Here is a 24829-nt window from a genome sequence, read left to right on the forward strand (position 1 = left end):
TATAAGTCACTGAGATTTAGGACTATTTGTTACTGCAGCAAGAGCTAACAGTTACAACATTATAGTGAAACAGTCAAACAAACAAACAAAAAATATGGGTTCCCAGAATGAAAAACCAAAGTAAGCCTTTAAAATAAATGTACCCTGGTCACATATTTCGGCTGCACCATCTCTCATTCCACATACAAACTGCTTGCTAAAAAGGGTAGCAAAAAACGAAAAATGAAATGGAATCAATATTGTGTTAGAGCCTGACTTCTCTGGCCTACATTGTCAAGCAGACTCTGACAAATGAAGGCTGATGGATGGAAAAACACAACATTGTGCAGTTGCGTTTCTTTCTCTTTCCCCTCATACTGGGTGGCTGTTCTTTTATTTGTCTACAATTAGGTTTGCGAGACCATGGCAACGTGGCTCTCCTTCTCTGTAACTGCATGCTGTCGAGTATGTGCCAAGCTGATTGACAAAGAATGACAGGTTCTCTCTTTCCATTCAGAGCTAATCAAGGGCAGCCCACCAAAGGGAGGCTTTTTTCTGATTTAGAGATTTATGGATTTCAAAAATAATCTGTCCAAATATACGAAGTATAATGCAATATTGATTTTTTTTAAAGTGGCAAGTGTTATGAAACCAAGAATATATAATCTACCAAGGTACCTGCTTGGACTGTTCAAGGCCAATAAGAGAGCAGACACAGATGTGACCATCAAGTAATGAGACAGATATTCAGAAGCCACACTTAGAAGCCCTTCATTCATGCAGAAGGGGTTTCAGAGTCTTTTGTACAGAATTATTCTGACAAATGAAATCTTACCAACAAACCCCCAATGCATTAATTCATTCAATAAATACTGACTAAATATAAGAACACCTCTTATGTTATAAAGATCTTAAGCAATGGATATTTAACAGTGAATGAAACAGAAAAAATTTTCATGTCCTCATGAAGCTTGCCTTCTAATGGCGATGATGGACAACAAAATATAAATTATGGTACCTCAAAGCATGAAAAGTGAGAAAGAGAAAAAAACAACAACAAAGCATCAGGTAGACATAGATATATGTGTGGGCTAAGGAAGGATGGGAGGGGCACATCTGAGAAGGTGTAGAGGGAAAAGCCTCACTGAGAAGCTGGTCTTTGAATAAAAGATTAGTTGGAAGTGAAAGAATGAATCAAGGGGCTATCTATCTCAGGGAAGACTGATCCATGCAGAGGAAACCATGAGCGCAAAGGCCCGGGCGCAGCACCGTGTCTGGCACGTTCAATAAAAAAATAAGGAAGCCTGGGTGAGTGGAACCTGGCAAGCAAGGGGAGAGTAGCAGGATGCAGGCCAGAGAGGTTGGGAAGGGTAAGCCCTGCAGGGCAACTGTGTGAGGATGCTGACTGTTACTCTGACTGAGATTAGGAACCATAAGAGTGTTTTCAGCACGGGAGTGCTGTGATTCGACTTATTTTTTAACAGATCGTTCTGGCTGCTGTGCGAAGATTAAACTGGAGGGATGTAGAGAAGAGAGAGTAGTTACAAGCAAATTCCCATGGGAGTTAGTTGAAGCCACAGTGTTTGGAAGGAAGTACTTGCTTGTGGAAACCTGATAGACTTACTCTGAAACTCTTTATAAATATAGTTTTTGAATGAGGACTAAATCTCTGATCTGCTTAAAGCAATACTTTAACCAGAGTCATTTACCAAAGTGGTGCTCCCCAGGTTTTACTACGTTCCTAAGTCCTTAGCAGTAAAGACTATGGGCTTTTAAGCCCAGCTCCCTAATTTCTGATCCTGGCATGAAATGATTATTTTCAACAGACACCATATGGCCCATAAATCCTAAGGTACATTCGAAAACTTTTCCTTTCTGATCCTTTCTGGAAAAAAAGTTAGTCAACCACTGATCTAGAGAAATGGCTGCTCTTGGGATTTATGGCTCTCAAAGCTTCAGGAGCACAGTATAATTATACAGGTAGTTATTTTTAAGGATAAAAGATGAGAATCATATTTTGCCTTTTATCTCCTCATACAGACTCATAGAGACAGTCAAACAATTTATAGTTAGACCTTAGAGCAGGTCTCCACAAACATTTTCTATAAGGGGACAGATAGTAAATCCTTACGCTTTATAGGCCATATGGTTCCTGTCATACCTGACTGTCACCAGTGCAGCGTGAAAGCAAACAGAGGTAATGTAAACAAATGAGCATGACTGTGTTCCAATAACACTTTATGTACAAAATCAGGTGGTGGACTGAATTTGTCCCTTGCAGTGTAGTGTGCTAACTCCCGCTTTGGTGTATTGCAGTGTTGTTGGAAGTAATCAGATGAGGGGCAAGAACTTCTGGGTTCTAGACTTAGTGATTCATGAGTTGGGGCAAGTCACTTGAATTCTCTGAGTTTTAGTATTTCAGTATCTGAGAATTACAGATAGTATTGTCCGTCTGCATGAAAAGTTGACCTCTGAAGAACTTTCTAGTTTTTTCTACATGGAAATCTGACAAAGTTGGAATGTCAACTGTGTTAGTAGGCCGCGTCAATATTGCTAAAAAAAATAATAAAAAATAAACACTGATGGGTAAATTACACCTGGTTTTGGAGTTCTACTTATGAACTACAAACGTTAAATGGAAAGCCATAGTTTGGGGGATCCCCTAAGTGTAGTAACTCTTGTAATTGATCATGTATCTTTCACGGATCTTGGAAACTTTACCTATGTCATAAGATATTGGCTCCTGGGGCACATCAGGCTTCAAGGGCAGAGTTGACACAGCACCTCTAGGTGAGTCTCCTTCCTTTGCACCTGACCTGTCATCTGGGAGTGTACAGATGCCAGCGTGGGGGGGGGGGGGTGGGGTTGGGGGGAGAAAAATTTCTTTCATAGCTCTGTGAATGCTGCATAAGCCAGCTGTGAATTCTAATCCCACCAAAGATAGATGCCTGATCCTGCCTTCCTGGGAAGCTGTGTTTCTGTTCCTGTGCCCTTTGAAGCGAATTTGAAATTGAATGGAGTTAATGGGAGCCTCATTCAGTTGCACCTAAGAAGACTTGCTGATGGGCTTTATAATAATCATGTCTAGGACCCACATTTTCTTTCCACAAATTAATTGCTCTAAAATTGGGACACATTTTATAAATGATGGCATGTCACAGTTTAACTGACAGCATCTCTTTCTTAGTGACAGATAAAATAATGATGCATATTCTAATCAATGGTGTCTTCGCAGGAATGAAATATGGTATGTGACCAGGATATTCATAGTAGGTCAAGATCAAATGATTTAGTATATGCAGAAGTAATACTAACTGGTACCATTTATTGAGAATTTACTAAGTACAAACACTGTTATGCACTTAACATAAATCATCTTAGTTAATCTCACTCAAGCTCTGCTGCAGAGCCTTTTACCACACTTAAATGTCATTTTTTTCAGATTAAAAAAAAAAAACTAGAGTCACAAGAGGTGAGGAGATTTGCCTAAGGCACAAGCTAACAGACAGTAGATATAAGATTTGAACCCCAGTCTGTCTGAGTCATACCCTGCATGCTTAATTACCATGCTATATGTCCTATGAATTGAAGTATATTCCATATATAGTTAGATTTTCCATGATAAATCACAGGCTTTAGAACCAGAACAAACTATTTTTGATTAACATATAATTTTAAAGTAGGGTTTTCCCAACCACAGCACGACCGACATTTAGATCAGAACAATGATTTGTTATAGGAAACTGCCTTTTTATTGTAGGATGCTTTGCAACATCCCTGGTCCTGCTTCACAAGATGCCAGTACCACTTCCTTCTCCCCCAGGTGTGGGAACCAAGAAAGTCTCCAGACACTGCCAAATTCCCCTGGAGAATAAAATCAACCCTGACCGAGAACCACTGAATTATTGAATATATAAATGAGCAAATGAAAGAATGTCTCCTCATGGTCTTCATTTCCAGTGTACATTAAATAGGATGATTTAATATTAATAGCCTTTCTCTCCTTTTCCTTATATGGAACATTGTAATGCCATCTTTTATGTATTTTTTTCAGATGCACTACTATGCACACTATGACTTAGACCTCATTTAAACATGGTTCTGATGAACTCCAACTAAAATTGTAAATTTCAGTTTCTGGCTGAATTATTCTTAAAAACACTGCTTGAAATACCCAGATGGATTCAGGGACACAGTGTATTCTATGGAATAGAGAGGCATACGGAACAGAAGGTAGTCTTGCTATATCAGATTTATCTTTTTCTTGCATTGCACATTCACCTTGGTCAGTGATATCTGTATTACTTTAAAATGATACAGCACAATGCTGAATTTATTATCCATATGGCAACTGGACATAGTCTTGATAGAGAGTATTTTCTTAATGTAAGTATTATAAAACACTAGAAGTTTCTTTTTAAAATATAAAACAGAAGTTAGGGTAATTTTCAAAAAAAAACAAAGAGCAACTCAGTACACCTGAAACTAATATAATATTGTATATCAACTACACTTCAATAAAAAAAATTTCAAAAGAAAAAAGCAATTTAACTCTGACTTCATGATTGACACACTTCAAGTTAAATTAAAAATGCTTTGTTTTTTACTACTAAGTGCCATATCAAAATTATAGTTATTATCTAAAACAACTCTTTCTAAATTCTTCCATAAGCTCAAACAATAAATGGATAACTAGATTAGACTTGTATTTAAAAAAATAGCAATGACAACAAAAAATATCTGAAGTTTCTCTTCTGAATAGCCTTTCCTTAAACATATATGAAAAACAAAGCTAACATGAGGGTTTCTGAAACAAAGGAAAGGAACCCATGATAGAATAACCCTTCTTTGGTTCACATAACATGTCAGTCTTCACTTTGAGTCCCAGGGTTCCATTCAACCTGCCAAACTTAATTTTTATATTCTCACTCTCTATGATTTCTACCACTCCAGCTAAGTGAACATTTTCATTGGTCTCCTGTAAAGTCAATGATAAGGTTTTGGATAAGGAATTGTGGACCTATATTTCAGATGCGTAGAACTGTTAGAACCCAGATTATACAAAGAACTTTTATTAATCTGTAAGAGAAAACAAACAATCCAGTTGAAAATTGGGTAAAGTATTTGAAGACTCGACTCATTAAAGGAAAAATCTGAAGGGCCAACAAACTTGAAAAACTGTTTAACCAGGGATATGCAAATTAAAATACTAAATTCATGTCATTTTCTGCTGCCTGTGGAAAGCAATTTATAACATATAATAAAGATGTGAGTACTCTAATGAGTCAGCATTTCTACCAGGTATTGTCACATGGGTTTGTTAGAAGACCTACAAAGAATATTCTTTCAGCTATATTTACATTAATGAAAAATTAGAAATGACTACTGATCATTCATTTCTAACCTTCTAACTCTATTGATTATTTTATTCTTATTCAAATCAGACATGCCTTTAACAGACTACTTTTCTTCTCTAAAGCTACTTTAAATAATTGTTCTTATTTTTACGGTGTCCAGAATTCTGTTTAATTTAGTCATAAGAAAAGTTAATGCTTCTATTCATAACTGACCCATTGAAGATACTAAAGATAATAAACATAACACTGTATCTAATAAATCTGACTTCAGCTATAATGGCAAAAACGTATAATGTCTCAGATAACATCTGCTTAGTTTTGAGTAAAGCACAGGAGTGTGTATGTGTGCATAATTTTGTATTTGTGTTATCTCTCTAATTATGTAAATCACTAGTACTTATTACTATGCTAATGCCAGAAGATCTATTGTAATAAATGTTACCATGAATTATTAATTTTTTGTTCCTTATCACCTACTTCATGAGATAATTTAAAAGACAGAGATGCCTATATATCCATGTTTTCTCTACGGGTAATTCATGAAAGTTCTCTCAAATGAATCTTACAAATTAAAAGTATGCACACATGGTTTTGTAATTTCATGGGTCAATAAGTAGAATTTTAGTTGTAGCCTACACATTCTAGTGAGTGCTTCCATATTTTGCCTTTTGAATGCTTAATAGTTATTAATTTCTATTTAAAATCAATCTCATTTTAATGACTAGCATAGTACATAATCAGTTATTATAAATGCAGTCTTTGTTTTTTATCTTAAAATTAAAACTGTTATTAAAACACTGGGAGTTAAATAATTATGGGTGCTTTTATTAACTATATACTTCGTCCCTTCTTATGATCAATAATTGCTGAATACTCATTGTGTCCAGAGGAGGCAATGAGGTGTTCAGAAGTTGGAAGCTATGGCTTCAGAAATATTGGACATGCAAACTCCCAAATTTTTAATATATTGATCTGTATATTGAAATTATAGAGCAAATTAAACAACTAAGGTATCTCCTTTTCAAAATATATATCAGATACACATTGAAGTATTTGATATCTTCCATAATATGTATAATTCCATATATAGTATATATATTTTCCAACATGTAAAGGAATGAGCCCAGACACACTATAGCTCTCAAGGGAGAGCCAGGAAGAATAAGAGAAAGGTATGACAAGGAGAACAGCAGATAAGTGGCAATTTGGAAGTATATGGAATATAATGGTGTTATCTAAGTCAAGTACAACTGACTAAAAATAGTAACCACCTAATTTTGTCTGTTAGATGATAGGAAGATTTATACAATATAGAATTATATTTTAACTAGATTTATAATATACTCTTCAATGACATATGAAGTAATATAAATTAAATCTCAAGGTAGAGAACTGTATATTTAAGAAAAAAATATCACTGCAGCATTTCTAAGCAAACCTAGTGCACCAAATTTGCTTATATCTTCTATGGGAAGAATCACGTAACTTGTGATGTATTTCCTCACTAACATTAAGTTTATTCTGAATTTGAATATTTCAAGTATTCTTTAAAACTTTAAGTTGAGAATGCTGAGTTTCATTAGAAATATTCATCTCTAAATTAATTTTCACCAATCATTTTGGTAATTTTTTTAACTCTCAATTATGAGTAGAAGCTTATATTAGTGTAAGTTTATGAGATGACAATTAAATAGTAAAATAGTTTCACTTAAAATAAGTATTCCTGAAAGTGTTATTTTTAGTGTTAAATAATTTTTCTACATATTTGTCTTTTCTTCTCCTTTTTAAATAAAATCACAAAGATTATGGTTATAGGTTCTCTTGTTTTTATTTTTTCCCACCAGCACCTGATACACTGTTCTGTTAACACCAAATCCATGTCCTCCCCCAACCAAAAAAGGGCATTGTGTGGCTTTATGTTGCTATAACTTCTTGGCAGTCACACTTACCCATAATGATAGTCACATTTGTTTTTAGAGGTATCATAATTATGTATTTAGAATTTTAAGTGTTCTTCAGTGGTAACTAAATTATTTAAGGATTCCTTTAGCAACCAATACAGTTTAGTGAGCAGAGCACCACATTTCCTGATGAAAATACAAGTTTACAGCTATGAGGTCAGTAGGGTAGGTACCAGGCACACAAGGGACAGTGTTGCAAGACTGTAAACTCCAGGAGAGTACAGAGACTGGCATGGGGATTGTAGGTCATGTAGTCCATGTAATTTTCCCTCACCTATCAATCCAGCTGGCATCCTAGAGAGGAGCAAGAGGAGAGCTAAGGAATGTGAAAGATTTGCCATTTATTCAAGAGATAGTAACACATATAAAGAGATTGATAAAACTGTTTCTGAGTGAGGTCCTTTCTTCTCACTGCCCAACATGGGGAAAGTATATGAAGATTCGTGAAGAATACATAAAGTTGCATTTCGTTCATTATATGACCCTTAGGTATTTATATCATTCATACAATTCTTCCCACATATTTATTATATTTGTGACTATTTACCTAATTAAGAATCCACAAAAATGTTTTTCAAAGTATCATTCCCAGACTGGTAGTATCACCAGGAAACTGCATTCTAACAAGATCTTCAGCTTATTCCACCCACATTAAAGTTTGAGAAGCATAGCTCTAGACAGTGTGTAGGAGAACTGGGAATGGGTAAGTGTTAATCCTAGAATTTTAATTCATTTCCATACTCACCTCATGGATGTAACATTTACCTTCCAATGATACAATTTTATGAGTAAACACCTTCATGGATAGAGCTTTTGGAATCAGACAAGAAAGGTGGCTGTGCCTTTTAAGTCATTAAAAAATGGTACTGTTTTGAGAATTCCAAATTGCAGGTGCACAGCATTTCTGAATGTATCTGAAATCTCTGCCTGCTATTTTCTACCAACAACCACTATCATCAAGCATTCAAAACCTTTCTCATTTAACTTCCATTGATTCTACCCTGTATTCTGTCTGCCAATCAAAGTCATCCCTTGGGTGATATAGTTGGTAAACCAGGTGGTCCATTCATTCACTTAAACAGAAGTTGTTCGAAAACTATTGGAAATGTTCCCATGTTTCTCCTCCACACATACTCAGAAAGGGATGGGATGCATATGCAGAGCAGAGCTTTCTTTTGAGGGAAATTAAGAAATAATGGAAACACTGCTTCTGAAGTTCTCATGCAACCTATTCCAAAGTATCTTTATATAAATTTTGCTATTAATAGCAACAAAGACTTGCTTTTAACAGAATGGAAGACTGGTAAGAAAAAAATTAAAATTGTAGTACAGTAAAAACATGGTTCTAAGAAAGTATTAAAAAGATCTATGGTGACAAAATGGCTTTTAAAAGCATATTTCGAGCAAAAGAATGATCAAGGAAAAAAGAGGTTTGCTTTTGGAGAAGATGGTCTAATACTGGTTAATGGAAGATAAAAGTGAGAATGCTTTAATTCCTATTGGGTTTCTTATAGGTCAAGAGGAATGATATTCCAACTACAAAGAATAAAACAAATAGAAATTAGAGGGAACTGGTGCCCAAGATGGGAAGAGGGATTACTAAGTCCCCAGCTGCTCAGAATGAACTCTCTTGATCTAGATAAATTACATTTTCGGACACTAATAAAACTGGCAAGTCAAATCACAAACCTCTCTGGGTGGTCTGGAAGATTGGAAAAGTGCAGTTTTGATTTACACAAGGAAAAATAAGGTGTGGGGATGAAATTTTAATCTTCTAAATAGTTATTTAAGACGTGGCTAAAAAAAATGCAATGCAGGGAAAAACTACAGGTCTTCTTCAGCTAATCAAGTATTTTCAAAGAATGAGAGTCTGTTGATATAGGGGCTTTGAAAGAGAAACCATGTCACAGCCATTACCTATTATTAGATTGGTAGAAAAAGCAAGCAATTATTTATATACCTGTTCCCAATTTTTTAACAAAGTTAAATCAGTATTTATCTTATAATTTGTCATCATGTTGAATTTCTGTATAAGACTGTTTGCTGAAAAGGGCAAAGACCATTCCCATAAACTTCAAAGGTTTGTTTTAATATTTTCGGGTTATAACCTTAAGACTAGAATCTATTTGTCATAAGAAACATTCATTAGAATCCTTGTTGTAAAAAGAACATGTTTTCACTTCAGGTTGTAAACTGTATTTGTCTCAATGAGAAAAAGACAAACAACCTAATAGGAAAAAAATGGCAATGAATAAAACAAATGGTGCACAAAAAAGAAAATATAAATCATTCTATAACATTTTTTTGATCCTGAAAGAAATTTATCTTCACTCAAAAGAAGAATACAAATTAAAATTACAATGAGATGACATCTTTTTCTAGCTTAGCAAAGATCAAAACAGTTGATGACACACTGAGTTGGCAAAGGTGTGTGGAAAAACTCCTTCATATTACCAACTGGAGTACACTATGATGTGCAATCTGGCTGTATTTACTAAAATAACAAGTGCCATCTTAACCCAGGCATCTTATTTCTAGGAACTTATCCTATGTATATATTTGCAATGTGTGAGAGGGCATGAGCATAACGTTCTACATTGTCATCTTATAGCAGAAACAAAGCTTGAAGACAAATGAAATCATCCTTAATTGGAATGTTGGCTAAATAAATTATGGTACATCTTTAGGATATAAGAGTAAGCAAATGGAAAAAAAAAAAAACCAAACTAGAACACCCTTAAGGTGCTAATATAGAAAATAATTATCAGTATATATCATTAAGTAGAAAAAAACATGAAGCAGAAACAGTGTTTATAGTATTGTACAAGATTTTTTTTCTTCAGAAGACAGGAGAAGGAAGACTATAAACACAAAAACACACACATCACAACCTATCCTCAGAGTGTCATCAAAGAAACTGATACCCCTAACTAGCCTGTGGGAAGAGAAATGAGGTGGCTGAAAGATGGAGAAGCAAGGGAGTATTTATGCCCTTTTATGCTTTGCATTTTGTACTGCAGAAAGGCACTATCTTTTCAATGAATAAATAAAATAATTTACATATTCCAAGTTTGTCATGGGAGGATGAATTTATTTTCCTTTGTAGTAATTAACCCAGTATGACCTTATTGACAGACTACTAATTTATTGTGTATAAAAGGAATGTGCAGATTCTCTTAAAATTAGAAATAAAAATAAAGTGGTATCTAAATGGAAACACATTTCCCAAAGCACTGCTTACCCATACCATGGGAAATACAAAGTGATAATTTGTATTATATTCTACTGTACCCTATGCTATCTTATTCTATTTCATGTAACTCATTAAATTGAGTTCATAACTCATCAACAGGTCACCAGCAACAACTTGAAAATAGTTCCCTAAATGATCTCTTCTTCTTTATCGCTATGACCAAAGACCTCACACAAGACCATGTTACTTCTCAACTACTTCAATGGCCTCCTAAACAGACTCCCTTTTTGGATACTACATGCCTCAAATCTGAAGGCTTGCAAGTTACTTCTCTTTAATGATTCCCACCTCTCTCAAAGATAATGACTAAGCTCCTTGAAGCGGCATAGAAGCCTCACCAAAACTGGGCTGTATTTCAGTATCACTAAATTTGTTTTTCTTCCCATACTTCGTGTCATTAATCACTTCCCTATCTTTGTTCCTGTTGCTTCTTCTCCCTAGAATCCTTTTCCTTTCCCTCACACACATTTCACTTTATCAATTCCTACCCATCTTGGAAAGATACAGATCAGGCACCATATTCTCCAGGAAGCTGTCTTGAGATCAGAGCTCCCAAATTATACAAAGTAAAAGTATCTTCTGGAGAGCTTGTTATAACACAGGTTCTTGAGCTTCACTCCCATCTACTCTGATTCAGGAGGTTTAAGGACAAGCTCAAGGATCTGCATTTCTAACAAATTTCTAGATGACACTGCTTGTCTTTGGACCACACTTTAGTAGCTGTGCTGTAAACAATATTTTGGCAGGGTTGGGTATCATTCTTTTGGGCTATCACACCATTCTGTGAGTATACTTGCTACACTGCACTGTAAATGTTTCTGCCCTGATTGCGTTTAGTTAACTGAGGTATTTTAGCGGAGCACTCATTGCCACACCAAGATGTGCCACTTTGGCATGCAGATCATTTTGTGCTGAAAACAATCGAGACACAAAATCGTCAGGCAGAACCTTTGATCTCTCCCCAAAGGTAGAGGACCTATTCCAGGAAGGAAACTACCATCATCAATAACTAGGTATGATAGATAGGGAGGAACCTAGCAAGTCTGGTTTGATTGAAGTCCTCTCTAAGTGCCATTGTTTCTGGATGGCTCAGCAAACATTTATCAAACATTTACTATGTCCATTCTTCCTGTGAACTCCTTTCCTTCCCTTTGAAGTCCCAGGTCCTCACCCCTTTTCCTTAGTTAGAATGATAAATATATTTTGTTTTGACTGAATATCTTTGGAATCTCTCATGTTTATGTGGATTCTCTGTATGGATGTAATTAAATTTGATTTTTTCCCATTAATGTGTCTCGTGTCAATTTAATTCTTAGACCAGCCAGAAGAAACTTGAAGGGTGGAGAAAAATGGTTCCTCTCCAACAGTATATTCATACATCTGCTTGCCTCTAAGCAAATTAAGAATTTGCTTGACATAGTAAGTCACCTTAACATAGTAGTACATAGTAGTTAGTAAATGGTTTGTTAGCTGAACAGAAATTTCATTAGCTTAGCCTCATGTCTTTCTCTGCCTAGAGGGGTTGATCAGGGATATATGCAAATATTGATGTGCATATCACTGATACATTTGATAAAGCCTGCAAATTAACGCTTGTGGACAAAATGGAACAATATGAGCTGGATAGGAAATAAAGCAATTAGAGTTTGGCAACTAATTGAACAACAGCCAAAGTAAACTGAAGCTTGAATTGATGTCAAAACAGAGGTAAGGTTTTAGTGATGTGCTATAGGGCTCTCTTAGGATTCAGGCTATTTGAGAAAAAAAAATTATAACATAGATGAAGTTATGGAAGGCAGACATGAAATTGGAAGTTGAAAAGAAATGAAGAGATTACAATACACTGTATTATAGAATCAGGACCTGAAGATCACCACCTCTTCATCTCTGCCATCAAACCGGATTGATGGGCTAACAAATTTATTAAGGCTTCATATAGTTTGGGGTTCAAAACAGGTTTCCCTTCTGGGTGGGGAGGCAGAGTGCAAGGGGAGAAAACTAGGAGGGCAGAGCAATCACAACTGAGGTGGAGGAGGCTGTGAGCAGAAGGTGACAGTGTCAATGAAAATATAGACGTTCAAATCACCAGAGATGAACCCAAAACCAGACACAGAACAGTACTGCTAGTTATAGATGCTACCTCTAGTGGTAGTGTGTTTCTTGTGTATTCACTGTATTTGTCAGAACTGGTTCAAGAACTGGGAGGCACTGGACCTAAGCTCCAGGCACCTTAGTGGGCAAGTAAGATAAGCAGGGGCAGGGAAGGGGTTGATGTCTTTGCATCTAATTCCAAAAAAAAGTAGATGATCCAAGAGCAGGATGGAGAAAAGGTCAACTAGAAGCAGCACATGTGAAAAAGAACCAGTGACTTTCAGTGTGAGTCAACACTGTGATACAAATATTGCTGGAGTAAGGAACTATGCAATGATTAAAAGCATGCACTATGCTGGATGACCTCTGTGGTATTTAGGCAGCTTAACAAGCATCCAGCCAGGGACTAAATTTCCCCTTTCTCCTTCTCATAGCATACCCATATTTCTTAGACTAGCAATCTTCAGACTGGGATATGCTGCTGGAGGTACACAAAGACTTTCTTAGGGATATGTGGGCATAGATTTTGTCCATGGAATCAGTTTCCAAATTCTAGCTTCAACAAGGGATTTCCCTGGTTTTATTCCTGTGGTACACAAACATCATACCAATTACCATTCCCATCTTTTGGTTAATGATAGTCTTCCAACTCTACAAAATAAAAGCACGTCTCTTCTGATGTATCCCAATGGTATACTGTGCCCAATATACATTTATGAAAATTAAAATATGATTCAAAACATTGATGACTGAAATTCTCTTTTAATCAAGATACTATCAAGCACCTACCTATCCATTTCACTAATAGATTAATTTCCAATAAAAATCTATTGATTGTGTTTAATAATTACTTATCAGAAGTTGTATATACTTAAGTAATTTCATTATTACTAAGTATATTTGTTATTAGTAATTGTAGATACAATTCAATCTAATGGATATTTAAAATACTTAAAGCCTTATACTTATAGAAAAGTGTTTGTAAAGATTGAATTTAAATACACATAGATATATTTGTCATAGAGAAGTATGATAAAGTGGTTAATAAAAGGCTTTATAGCATAAATATATATTACATTAGAATACACTTTTTTGGGGAAATAGAATGGAAATATAAAGAAGAAAGAAAAATGATATGAAACTTAAAGATGAGTTTGTGTACTTTTTCAAGTAGAAGATGGTAGATATTATATTGCTGTGGTATTTGAAGTCTACTGGATATATTCAAAAGAGTAATGAAACACTTTCTGAATGTCAATATTTACAATATGCCACGGGAGAAAACATACGTCAAGTTTAGAAAGTTCAGGAGGATACTGAGTTTTCCAAGCTATTTGGAGAGTTTTCTAAGCAGAATGGTATGCATACCACTGTAATAGAGGATTTGGGGGAGCTTTCCTCCTTGCCTAGGCAGGAGAGAAAGAAAAGCACTCTTCTCCCCTCCCTCATGAAGTAAGTAGGAATAAAAAGACAAAAACAAAAAACTACATACCAGTTTCCTCTTAGCCAACAAAATCTTAGTCCTACTTAAATTCTCTGTTCTAGGAATTCCTAATTCAAGAAACTTCTCAAGTTTATAATCTTTTCCTTATATGGGCAATTTGGTTGGGTGAGAGAAAATGAAAATCTCATGACTATCCACAGTCTTTTTTTGGATTGGTTTTCTGGTAGCAACTTACAACTTTCTTTTGAAAGGGTGGTGTATTTTGCAAGCCTAATTTTTCTTCTTAGTGATTCTTGTCAAAATTCCAGCTGCACTAGGAAAGGTCCCATTCACCATCTTTTCCTATTATTTTAGGAAAATGTATTCTCACTATAGTTGTACCTTAATCCATCAAGTACCAGAGAAATTGGCCCAATTTTTCATTATTAATCCAGAGGCAAGTAAGGATAAGAAAGGCAAATTAAACAGTGTCATAAACCCAGTTAAGTGTCACAGCTGGGATCTAAACATGGCTCTTTTGTTTCTCTTCCCATTATTATGCTACCTTAACTAAGCAATGGTTTTTGGAGTTGAGAGGAGGGGTAAACAGTAATAGATAAAATTATGATTTTCAGTGTTCCAAGAGAAATGTCTATGCCCAATTCCTTTAAAATATGGACTTATCCACAAACCAACAATCTTCAAGATTTTATTGGGGCTGTAATTATATATACTCTTGCCCAGAAGCAACCTAAATTTGGGGGGGGTGTTAATATCCAATAAACCTCAGTCCAGTTGCATGGAATGAGAATATTTTACCTTTTTGTCCAAAAACTTTTACCCACTATTTTTCAGGACACATTCCATGGAAATATTAATGTACTTAATAGAAAACACTGAAACTATTTTCCTAGGAAGGATTAGGTATAAAAAGTTAGTGTCTTCTTCTCAGTTCCTAGCCTTCCCAAGACCATGTCTTAAAAATTAAAAAAAAAACAAAAAACTAAATTAGATCTCTTCTTCTAATTCTGAGCTAGTACACAGCTATCTAAGGGAGCAACTATTTGAATGTGAATAATCTCCTTGTATGTGAATTATCTCCCTAACAGTGAACTAGATAACATTAACTTCCAAAAAGCTGATTATGTGAACAAAATGACACACCCCTTACTGACTGAGGATCCAATGAGGAATCTAACTCAAAATCCAGTGCTACTGATGATAGTCTCCGGAAGCATGGTAAGGACATATTATTTTTTCTTAGGAGTCTGAGTTGACTCTAGGTGCTGGGTTAGAGCCCAAGATTTTTTGTTTGAAAGCTACCAAGGGTGTAGAACATATTACATTCTCATCAAGATCTCATTTGCTTGAACTTCCGTTCTTTGGCATTTAAAGCACTCTTTTTCGGGCATTCTTACTTTGTTGTTACTTTGGTTCTTCCCTTTGCCATGGGAAGTTCTCACTGTTCTGATTCTCTGAAGAGAACAGCTGTGGGTGGAGCTGTCATTTTCCCTCCTTGTTGACTTGGTTTTACTAAAGATAATGTGGAATTTCTATGGCCTTTTGGGGAAACTTATGATCTCCCTACACTGGTTCATCTAGGACCTCTCCCTTCCCATCACCTCTGCTATTCTTTCCTTTTGTCACCTTTGATCTTTCCCTTAGGTGTCTTGAATTTTTTGATATATTGCCTTTCAAAACCTTCTTATCTCCCATCTGTTCACCTCTGCCAGACCACTTCCCGCCTACACAATCCCTCAATTCAACTATGAGCTTTGTGCTTCCTGCCCCCATAGGGGGCTCTCAAAAGACTTAGGAACCCCAAAAGTAATCTCTTGAAGCTGAAAAGACTACCCGGAAACAAACTGGTTATTTTATAGACTTAGATGGGCTTTGGAGACACCCAGATTGCCTTGTGCTACAGCTTTAGTCAGTCACCCAAATTTTCATCCACAGCCTCCATAAGATTACCTATTAAATCCAAAGACAAGCTTAACAGTCTCCTACACAAATACTGAATGAAAACATTTAGCCTTCATATGAAACAAATAACCTCAACTTGTTTTCATAATTGTTGCTAGTCTGCTACAAAATGCTAGCATATGACAGTTCACATTTATCTGCTTCCTGATTTTTTCTATAAAAGAAAGAAGTTAGTAATGGTTAAAAAGGTATGATCAATATGTATAAATGAAACTTTTAGAAACATTAAGGTCAAAGAGAAACAGCTCTGTATGCAACATATGAAAGGTGTGTAATAGCATTGGTTTTGTTAACTAAGAAGAGAGTAATTTTGTCCTTAGTGTAGGACAAAATCTGAGTGGATATTGAAAGTTGTAGAAAGTTTGTGGAAAAGAAATTCTGTTTCATGTGATCAAAGCTGACTATGATTGAATGGGTTTATTTATAAGCTTTTTACAAATAAGCTTTAGTATCCACAGTATATTAATGCAAAACTAGAGTTCATTTTTTTTTCTTCATTAAAATGACAAAATTTTCTTGGATTATTGATTTGTTTTTAATAACAGATTGTAAAAGCTTTTTCTTTACCTTCTGAGTAATTCAGGTAAGCAAGAATGATTGTGTCTTATCAGAATAATTTCCTGTGTTTTATGTGGATTTTATCATGCCCTTGATTATTTAAGAATCTTCTCACTTTCAGGAGAGCCAGCCTTTTATAACCATGTCACTTCCTAGGTTTATTTTTGAAACCTTTCACTGTCACTTTGGTTAAATAGGTAGTCAAGTACTGTGTCAGTGACCCATGATCCTATTTAATCAAGGGTTCAAACCTCTTCACATTTTTGACAACCTTTGATATTTTGCCTTCCACAAATCAAACCCAAAATGAAATCTTGATCTCAAACTGATGTGAAAAATCTCCAGATTTGTTCTCTCACATTTGTTCTCTCTTAATATCTAAAAAAGATATATGAAGAATAGTTAGGCTTATTTGATATGTTGAGTCAGCATAAAAAGCATTATCAAAAAAGAGAAGTTATATTTGTATGGGTCACATGTTATTAACGTAAATATTTCAGTACTTATATCAAGTTACTAGAAATTAGTCAATGCCCTTGCTGTCCATGATACGACTTGGTTCTGCTTTGCCTAACAGACCACAGTATAATGTCATCAGTGATAATTCCAGTTATTACCCGGAAATGTTGTATGCCACAGAAACGACTGAATTCCTTTAAGTGAATTCTCACCAGATTTTTAACAACGGCTGTTTGAAGCCTATTATCATTTACAGAGAGTTGTTTTACTCTGAGTCTCCCTGAAAGAGCTTGTAATCAGCTACAGGGCCAGAATTCTTGTCTTCAACAATAAGACCCATGGAAAGGACAGTATCAGGTACTCTAGGGCACAACCATCTGCTGCTTTGCTTAAATAGCTTTTACTGAATCAGGATTGCTGGAACTCCAGTGGAGAATCTGATGGGTTTATGAAACTGCTAGCTGGAGATCAAGCAAAACGACAATCAATTACAGAGAGGTGATTGAACTGATGACGAATCACTTGATTAAGGCTTTTGTTTGGAATATTGCTGATGTTTTACTGTTCTGTTTTCTTGACACAAGGAACTCCTTTTTCTTTTTTCTTAAGCCATCTCTATCTCAGATCAATTTAGTAGATTATACTTTTATAAACAGAAATGAAATATTCATCTTTTTCTCCCTGCCTCCAGAATTCATAAACTCCTATAGAGTAATTTTATTTTCCTGGCAATATGATTATTTGCACAGATTCAATAAGAATCTATCTTTCTTGTAACAGGACATAATTGAGGAAATTGATTATATAACCAAGGCTTTGACTGGAATGTCATATTTGAGAATGATATACATAAAATTGGATATGACCAGATAGTTTTAAAGAACCAGAGTATACTCTTTGGAGATAATGTTTACAAAGCCCTCTCTTCAGAAAATGAGCCTGTCTTATGGGATGTCCAGTCTTACAGGTAAATAAGGAATGTCATTTCCTGGCAGGTCCAGGAAGCCTTAGGATATTTTGAGGTCTGTCAGAGTAGAAAAATTCACCCCAATCTCCAGGTACTGCAGGTAACATCTCATGGCAAGTTCTTGGCATGGATTCCTAATCTCATGAACCTTTTAAAAGTCAAATCTGAGATTCTTTATAAAAACTTACAGCAACACAGACTTTGAAAAGCCTGTGTAGCCGGCTACTATCCTTGCTGAACTTCCATAAATACAGTCCAGCTTTATTTGGTAAACAATAATAATCTTATTGGGAGTACCTTCGATCACATTGGAGGTGACTGTAGAGAAACACAAATTATATTTCAATAGAACACTGGAGCACACCCTGATTCTAGTCTTGTTTTTTGCCTTTGAGAAATTTCCTATTTCCCTGTAAACTATATGATATTGTTACCGACCTGCAAATTGGACTGTCTCACACATTTTGTTCATCCTTACCAAATTTTCAATTCTTTTAGTTTCCTTCAATATCTGACTACAACTTTCCAAACTCGTGTTTCCATTTTTTTTTCTCCTCTTCTCCAGACCTGGCACCACTGAGAACTAAAAGCTAACTACATAGAGCATTATAGAGATCCTAGATTGTCCTATAGTTGAACTTTCCTCTCAGGCTCTAAAGAAACCCAGAGAGCTGAAGCTGGACCACTTGATACTGGCTTCAAAGGACTCGTCAGCACAGTGAATTATCTATGGACAACCTGCATGCCTGGAGCACTGCCTATAAGGGCCTCTCAGAAAGTTCACTGGGAGTCCCACAGCTTTTATGCTCTGCTCCAGGAAATAGCTATGACTGTGGACAATCTTATAAAAACTCTCTGATGTCTGTGCTGTCACACCAAATATTCAGACATAAAATGGTCACTGCCATTGTCACATCACCATCTAAAGATGTTTCCAGCCCAACCTCCAGGAATCTTCTTCATTGGCTGCCCTCTGGACTCGGAAACTGGGTTTATAGTTGGTTCCAACCATTAATCTTTGTTTTTCTTTTTACTACCATAGAAAATACCCCTTATTAAATACCTAATTGCTTACACTGTCCTGCAAAATTCTCTGTTATCAAGTTTCAGTTCAAGTAGTCCTTGAACAACAGAAAGCTTCTGAAATAACTGGCTTGGAGTAGCTTTCCCAAGCTGTTCAGTGGGAAAACTGGCTTCCCTTGGACAAAAGAGGGCAGTGACAAAGATGGCCTTGGCATTCTCCTTAAGGTTGACTGAAGGATTAGATGGGTTTCTTCCTGATTATAGGCCTGAACTCTTTTTTCTTAGTGCATTTACTTGAGAAAACTTTCAATTTTAAATTCCTCATCTGCCTCTTTGAGAAGTAAGTCTTTTACCACCTCGGAATGTTTTTCTCAAATACCTGGGAGCCACCACATTGAAATGTAAATATTAGGAAGGCTAACTGGCTTCCCATCTCAGTGTAGGGTGGAGGGGGATAGTAACCTCCCTTCAGTAAGGGACAATTAGCAAACACACAAGGCCAAATCACAGTCACTGATGTCCCCACTAGTGTCCCCCAGTAGTTTAACACTAGCTCATCCCAGTGATTAAAATATTTGCTGCCTTTTGATTCAGCGAAGTTGACCTCAGTCTCTCTCTCCTATTTCAATAGGCTTTAATAAAGTCTTCCTTGCCTATTAAGTTATCCAGTGCTTTTTTTTTTTTTTTTTTTTGACAACACTCACAGCAAAATGAACACGCATGCAGAAGGGTCTGGATGCTCATATACTTTATCATTCAGTCACTCTAATTGTGTCCTCTGGTAGTTTTCTTTGTGGACTCCTCATTATGGGCAATTAAGTTTCTTACATGGAAGGGAAGAGCCAACAGAACAGTATGTCATGTTATTTATAGATCACAGAAGCAAAGTCATTCTTGAAGGGAAAAAGAAAACTTCCCCGTCTTCAATATGAAGGTATTTCAGTCAGCAAGACTTAACATAACATTACGTGTCCTGCCTCCCCTCATATTTTCATACAAAGTTTCGAAAGCAGTAGTTAGGCAGTTTTGTGTCAGATAAATAGTATACCTACAGCTCATTATTGACAGCATTCATTAAAGATTAAAAACATAAGACCCTTTAGAGAAATTCTAACTGGTCCCCTGTTCTTAGCATTCAATTATCATTTCTAAAATCTGAAATCAACATATTTTATGTCTAAATTGAGAGTATCTTTGAAAATCTAAATTCAAAGGTATGCCTTCTAGTGGGCTGACTGAAAGGAAAGGTCTGTGATGATGCCTAATTTTCACCTTCTACATCACAATCTCATTGATTATGTTTCTCAGTTTGCTAAGGGTTCTGTGAGGTGATTTTCAAGATGAATATTGCTATTTGCAGGAATTCCTGAATAGGAATATTTTGAGAGTAAATTGCACAAGCCAACCGATGTGCAGTCAATTTTCACTCCAGCATAAACAATGTATTAGAACAGAGCCCTTAAGGCTTTTTTTATTTGGGTTTCATTACACAGCTAGCTGCATTTCATCAATAAGCATGAAGTGCCAAGCAGGCAAAACTGAGGCTCACAGAGGGTATTACATATTTTTCTAACAGGTGCTCTGAGTTTGACTAGAGAAAACAAATGACCTGGATGTCAAGGCCTTAGGCTCTTTGTTTCAGAGGTAGCCATGGCCTCCATGGACAGACAAAGACAATTTTTTTACATTTAGGAATTGGAGGCTCCTTGTGCATCTACTTTCTTTGCATTCACTCATTCCTAAGATTTTAGAAAGGAGTTTCTTTCTTGGTGTTAAAAAATGGGCATGTCCACAAAAGTATTTAAGAACTATTTTTGGTTTTCAGTAGTTTAAAGTCCATTTTCCCATCTTTCTTTGACTGAAAAAAGAAGTTTAATCTCTTTAAATAGAGAGCTATAGCAGGCTGTACAGACTAAAATCACATATCTTATAGTAAAAGAACTCTGAGCAATCTTAATAAATCATTTATTAGGCAGTGAATTTAGGTAGAAGCTAGACAAAGAGGGATAAAGAACTAGTTAAGTTAGTATTAATCACACAGGTTGCTATTTCCTGATTACAAGCTAGGGGTCTGAGAATTATAGGGAGAATGTCTCAAGTCACCATATATATGATTTTATGATCTTTTTTGCCTTGGATATAGCCACAGGGAAGAAGGAAAAGGATAAGGGAATATTTTTGAAATCTACACTCCAGATATGAGAAACTCAGAATATGCAGAGAGGACTGAAGCCAAGGAATTTTACTGCCAGGGAAAAAGCAGCTGCCTCTCCCCTTAGTGATTTAGACCAAGCTGCAGGAGGCAAATATCATGACTCTCTGAAAGTACACACAGCAGTGAGAGTGTGGACTTGTAGCTTTGATAAAGGAAAGTGATTAACACAGCTGAGAGGAGTTTTCACTCTAAACTGCAGGGAACTATTTGGCATGGATGTATGGGCTATGGACAAACAAATGGCCAACACAAGTTTTCCATATTTGGGAACCATTATGTGTGGGTGAGGGGGTTGAGACTGGGACTAAAGTCACTTGGGTTCAGTCAACAACATCCCTTTGCATCAAAGGATTTTGTTATCCTTCCTATGAAATATATTCCATGTACAGAGATAGCTAATATTGAATATATTTTTTTATTACTTGAATGAAGCAGCTCATTTTAACTAAAGATTATATTTAAAAGTAAAGGAATGTGCTTTTGCCTGTGAGTTACAAAAAGCTCCTTCTGACTGGGAACAAAGAGTTTATGGCCTTCCTCTTTATAATACTAAATCAAGAAATACTTAAGATTATGCTAGATCCAAGAGAATCTGGCTGAGGTTACTGTTTGTTGGAGTAAATAACTATGTCTTTGTTGAGATGACTGACCACTGAAAAATGAGCATCAAGGAGCTGCAGTTGCACTGGAGACTGTACCCCAAGTACCACTGAGGGCACTGTGCTAGCAAAGTAAAAACAGTGAAGGCTTTCCAGGACTGGTGGCTTCCCTGAATGATGACATGGCTTTGCACTCAACCAGTCTTGTCCCTGTGACTACATCTAACCCAAACACAGTGTGAATGGTTCATCAGAAGCCAGCGTCTGGTGTCAAGACCTCTGTTGTGTCACCACTGTACCAACTGTGTTGTTCCCTGTCCTGTATACTTTCATAAAGCCAACTAAAATTTTTTTGGGGTAAGGCCTACTGTGACTTGATCTTATTTGTTGACTTGAATGGAAGACCATGCCACTAGATGAGCAGCCTGGGTTTTGCAGTGGCGAAATGATGTCTATCTGTGATGTACATGGTATCATCTGTGCTCGGGGTAGCTGACAGAATGGTGGATATACATGGCAGGAAGAGATAAGGTGAAAGTAGTGGAGTGCACTTTGCAAACATAACTCATTTTAGTTGTTACCAACCTCTCTCTCTCCTTAATCTCACTCAAGCCCATCTTTCCTAAACTTGGACTTTCTCTTCTCTAGAATAACCTCACATGTTATTTTATCCTTGCCTTATCTCCCAGCAAAACAGCACCTACATGGAGGTAAAAAGCACGAGGTTGTGATAACCTTGGAAAGCAAGCAAAATGAAAAATCAGGGTCAGTAAACTAAAAGTAAAACTTTATTCAAGATGTTACTTATTTAGCCTGAAAGTGCCCATGCTTACATTAATCAAGAGGTTGAGATTTCAATTTAATCGGTTTATGTGATTAGCTGTTTAATGTTGTTGGCCCATAGGACATGCAAAGCAGGGCATCGAGTTGGGATAAGTCTTTGGAATATGCTCCTGGGAAGAGAGAAAAGATAGGGACAGTCAATGTCCACAGGGACACTAAAAGGAGGAGATGGTGGGGTCCAACTGGCATGTTGGTCTAGAGCACTAGGCTTACCTGTGGCACCTCATTACCACTCTGGGTGTCTCATTACCACCTTTATACTTTGATTCAAAAATACAAGTATCCATCAGACACTGGGACCTAAGATGGGGCTGTTCAGAAAGGAGGGGAATGAGGCAGGTAAGTAAGAAGAAGCCCTCTGTATCCGAAGAAGAGGGTGATGATGTACTCAGGCCTGTAAAATTTAAGTGTAAGTCAGTGTACAAAGGTTACAGAAAATGGACACAGAGGTTTATAAGAAATCTAAGAGGGTTTTTTATTTTACCTGGGGTATCAAAAAAACTTCTAAAGAAGTAAAGACATTGAATTGAGTTTTGAAGGATATAGAAAAGTTCATCATGCCAACAAAGGAGGAAGAAGTAATTTAAGGAAGAGAAATCAAAAACACAAACATGACCTGAAACCATGTACATTTAAACATAACATAATTTGTTGTGGCTAGAATATAAAGGGAGGTTGTTGGCAGAATAAACGGATACAAACGTAAACTGCAGACAGCTTGAGAGGGTTTTCTAATATTTACTAAAGAGCCTATACTGTATTCGGTAGGCACCTAATGTCCTAAACAACTTTAGTTTTAGATAAGGAGTCTACAAACATATATTGAGTGCAATTAAAGTAGGGATGGCAAACGGGTCATAGTAGCAAAGATGATGAAGGCATTCTATTTATAAGAATTTAATGAATACATTATTGCTAGTAAGCGTTGTAAGAGAAAACAATAAATGCTAGTCAATTTATTATTATTATTATTAACATTATCACAACAATGGTGATTATGTTAATGCATGAGAAACTTAGTTGAGTGATATTGCCATTTTTAAGAAAATAATATTTAAAGCAAAGAGTCCCTACCTTAATGTCAAATGGTCCTGTTTGATTTGGTTGATTGTAAATTTCCAACTGATTCCGAATAGGAGACAGCCACAGAAGCAGGTGATTTAACTGCTCTTCTAGCTGTCCAAGGTCTTTTATGTGTGCCTCAATTTCTCCTTGTTTCTCAGGCAAATCTCTACAAACCTGCAGGGAAAAAAAGAGGAGAAGATTCCCATGGTTTAAATAAAAAAGCAAAAAATAAATATATTCTAAAATTATTTGCTTTAAAATGTTTTAGAAATTCACTGAATTTGGTGTTTTACAGGATGATATGGATTACTCACATGGGTTACATGTTAGGATTTAATTCATGTACTACAAATCATTTATTAATAGTCTTCCCCCAAATATATGCTTTAAAGACAATAAGACTTTTTTTTTGAAATTCAAAACACACTCACACAAATGCATACCCAACTTCAACCAATAAAGTAAAGAAATACATTCTCCACTGAATCACTCATTTACTAAACATAATGGTATTGCATATTAGATGTCAGATATTCTGTCTTTATACTTCCTTCTAACTTTCTTGCATGTTAAGGAAAACTATGCAAGGGAATTTTTTATGCACAAAATAAAATGGGGAGGTAGTTTGTGGGTTTAAGTATAACTGAGTAAAACAAAATAAGATCACTGGAATGAAAAGGAAAAAAAAAAGACATTTGGATTAGAGTAGAATATACCAGTATGATCATAGGCTATTTCTATTAAGGGCTTACAATATGACAAATACCACGTTAGTAAGTTTCACATTTACAGCCTTCTTTAACCCAACCAACAGTCCTATGATACAGATACTATTCTTTTCCCCATTTTATAAATGGATGATGACATTGGGGTTGAGAAGCGTAAAATACCTTGGGAAGGAATAGGATACTGTGTTCAACATTGTGAAGTCTAGAGTTAGGCATCTTGGTTTTAATCTTAATTCTAGTTCTTTCCCAGCACTTCAGCCAAGTTTACTTTAATTCTCAGTGCCTTCTCTACAGAATGCAGACAATGATGGATCTCCTTCACAGG

General features: G+C 36.0%; 1 protein-coding gene across 2 annotated transcripts in view; it reads right to left on the reverse strand.

Annotated features, from left to right (window-relative positions):
* Nucleotides 1-24829, reverse strand: part of DMD (dystrophin) — a 2068501-nt gene that overhangs the window by 699468 nt on the left and 1344204 nt on the right. For both annotated transcript variants that reach the window (XM_080795194.1, XM_080795193.1), the window contains exon 48: nt 23786-23950. In XM_080795194.1, coding sequence (XP_080651320.1) covers nt 23786-23950 — 165 coding nt within the window. The remainder of the gene's footprint in view (nt 1-23785; nt 23951-24829) is intronic.

This window comes from Martes martes, assembly GCF_963455335.1.
Source record: "Martes martes genome assembly, chromosome: X".
NCBI lineage: Eukaryota > Metazoa > Chordata > Mammalia > Carnivora > Mustelidae > Martes > Martes martes.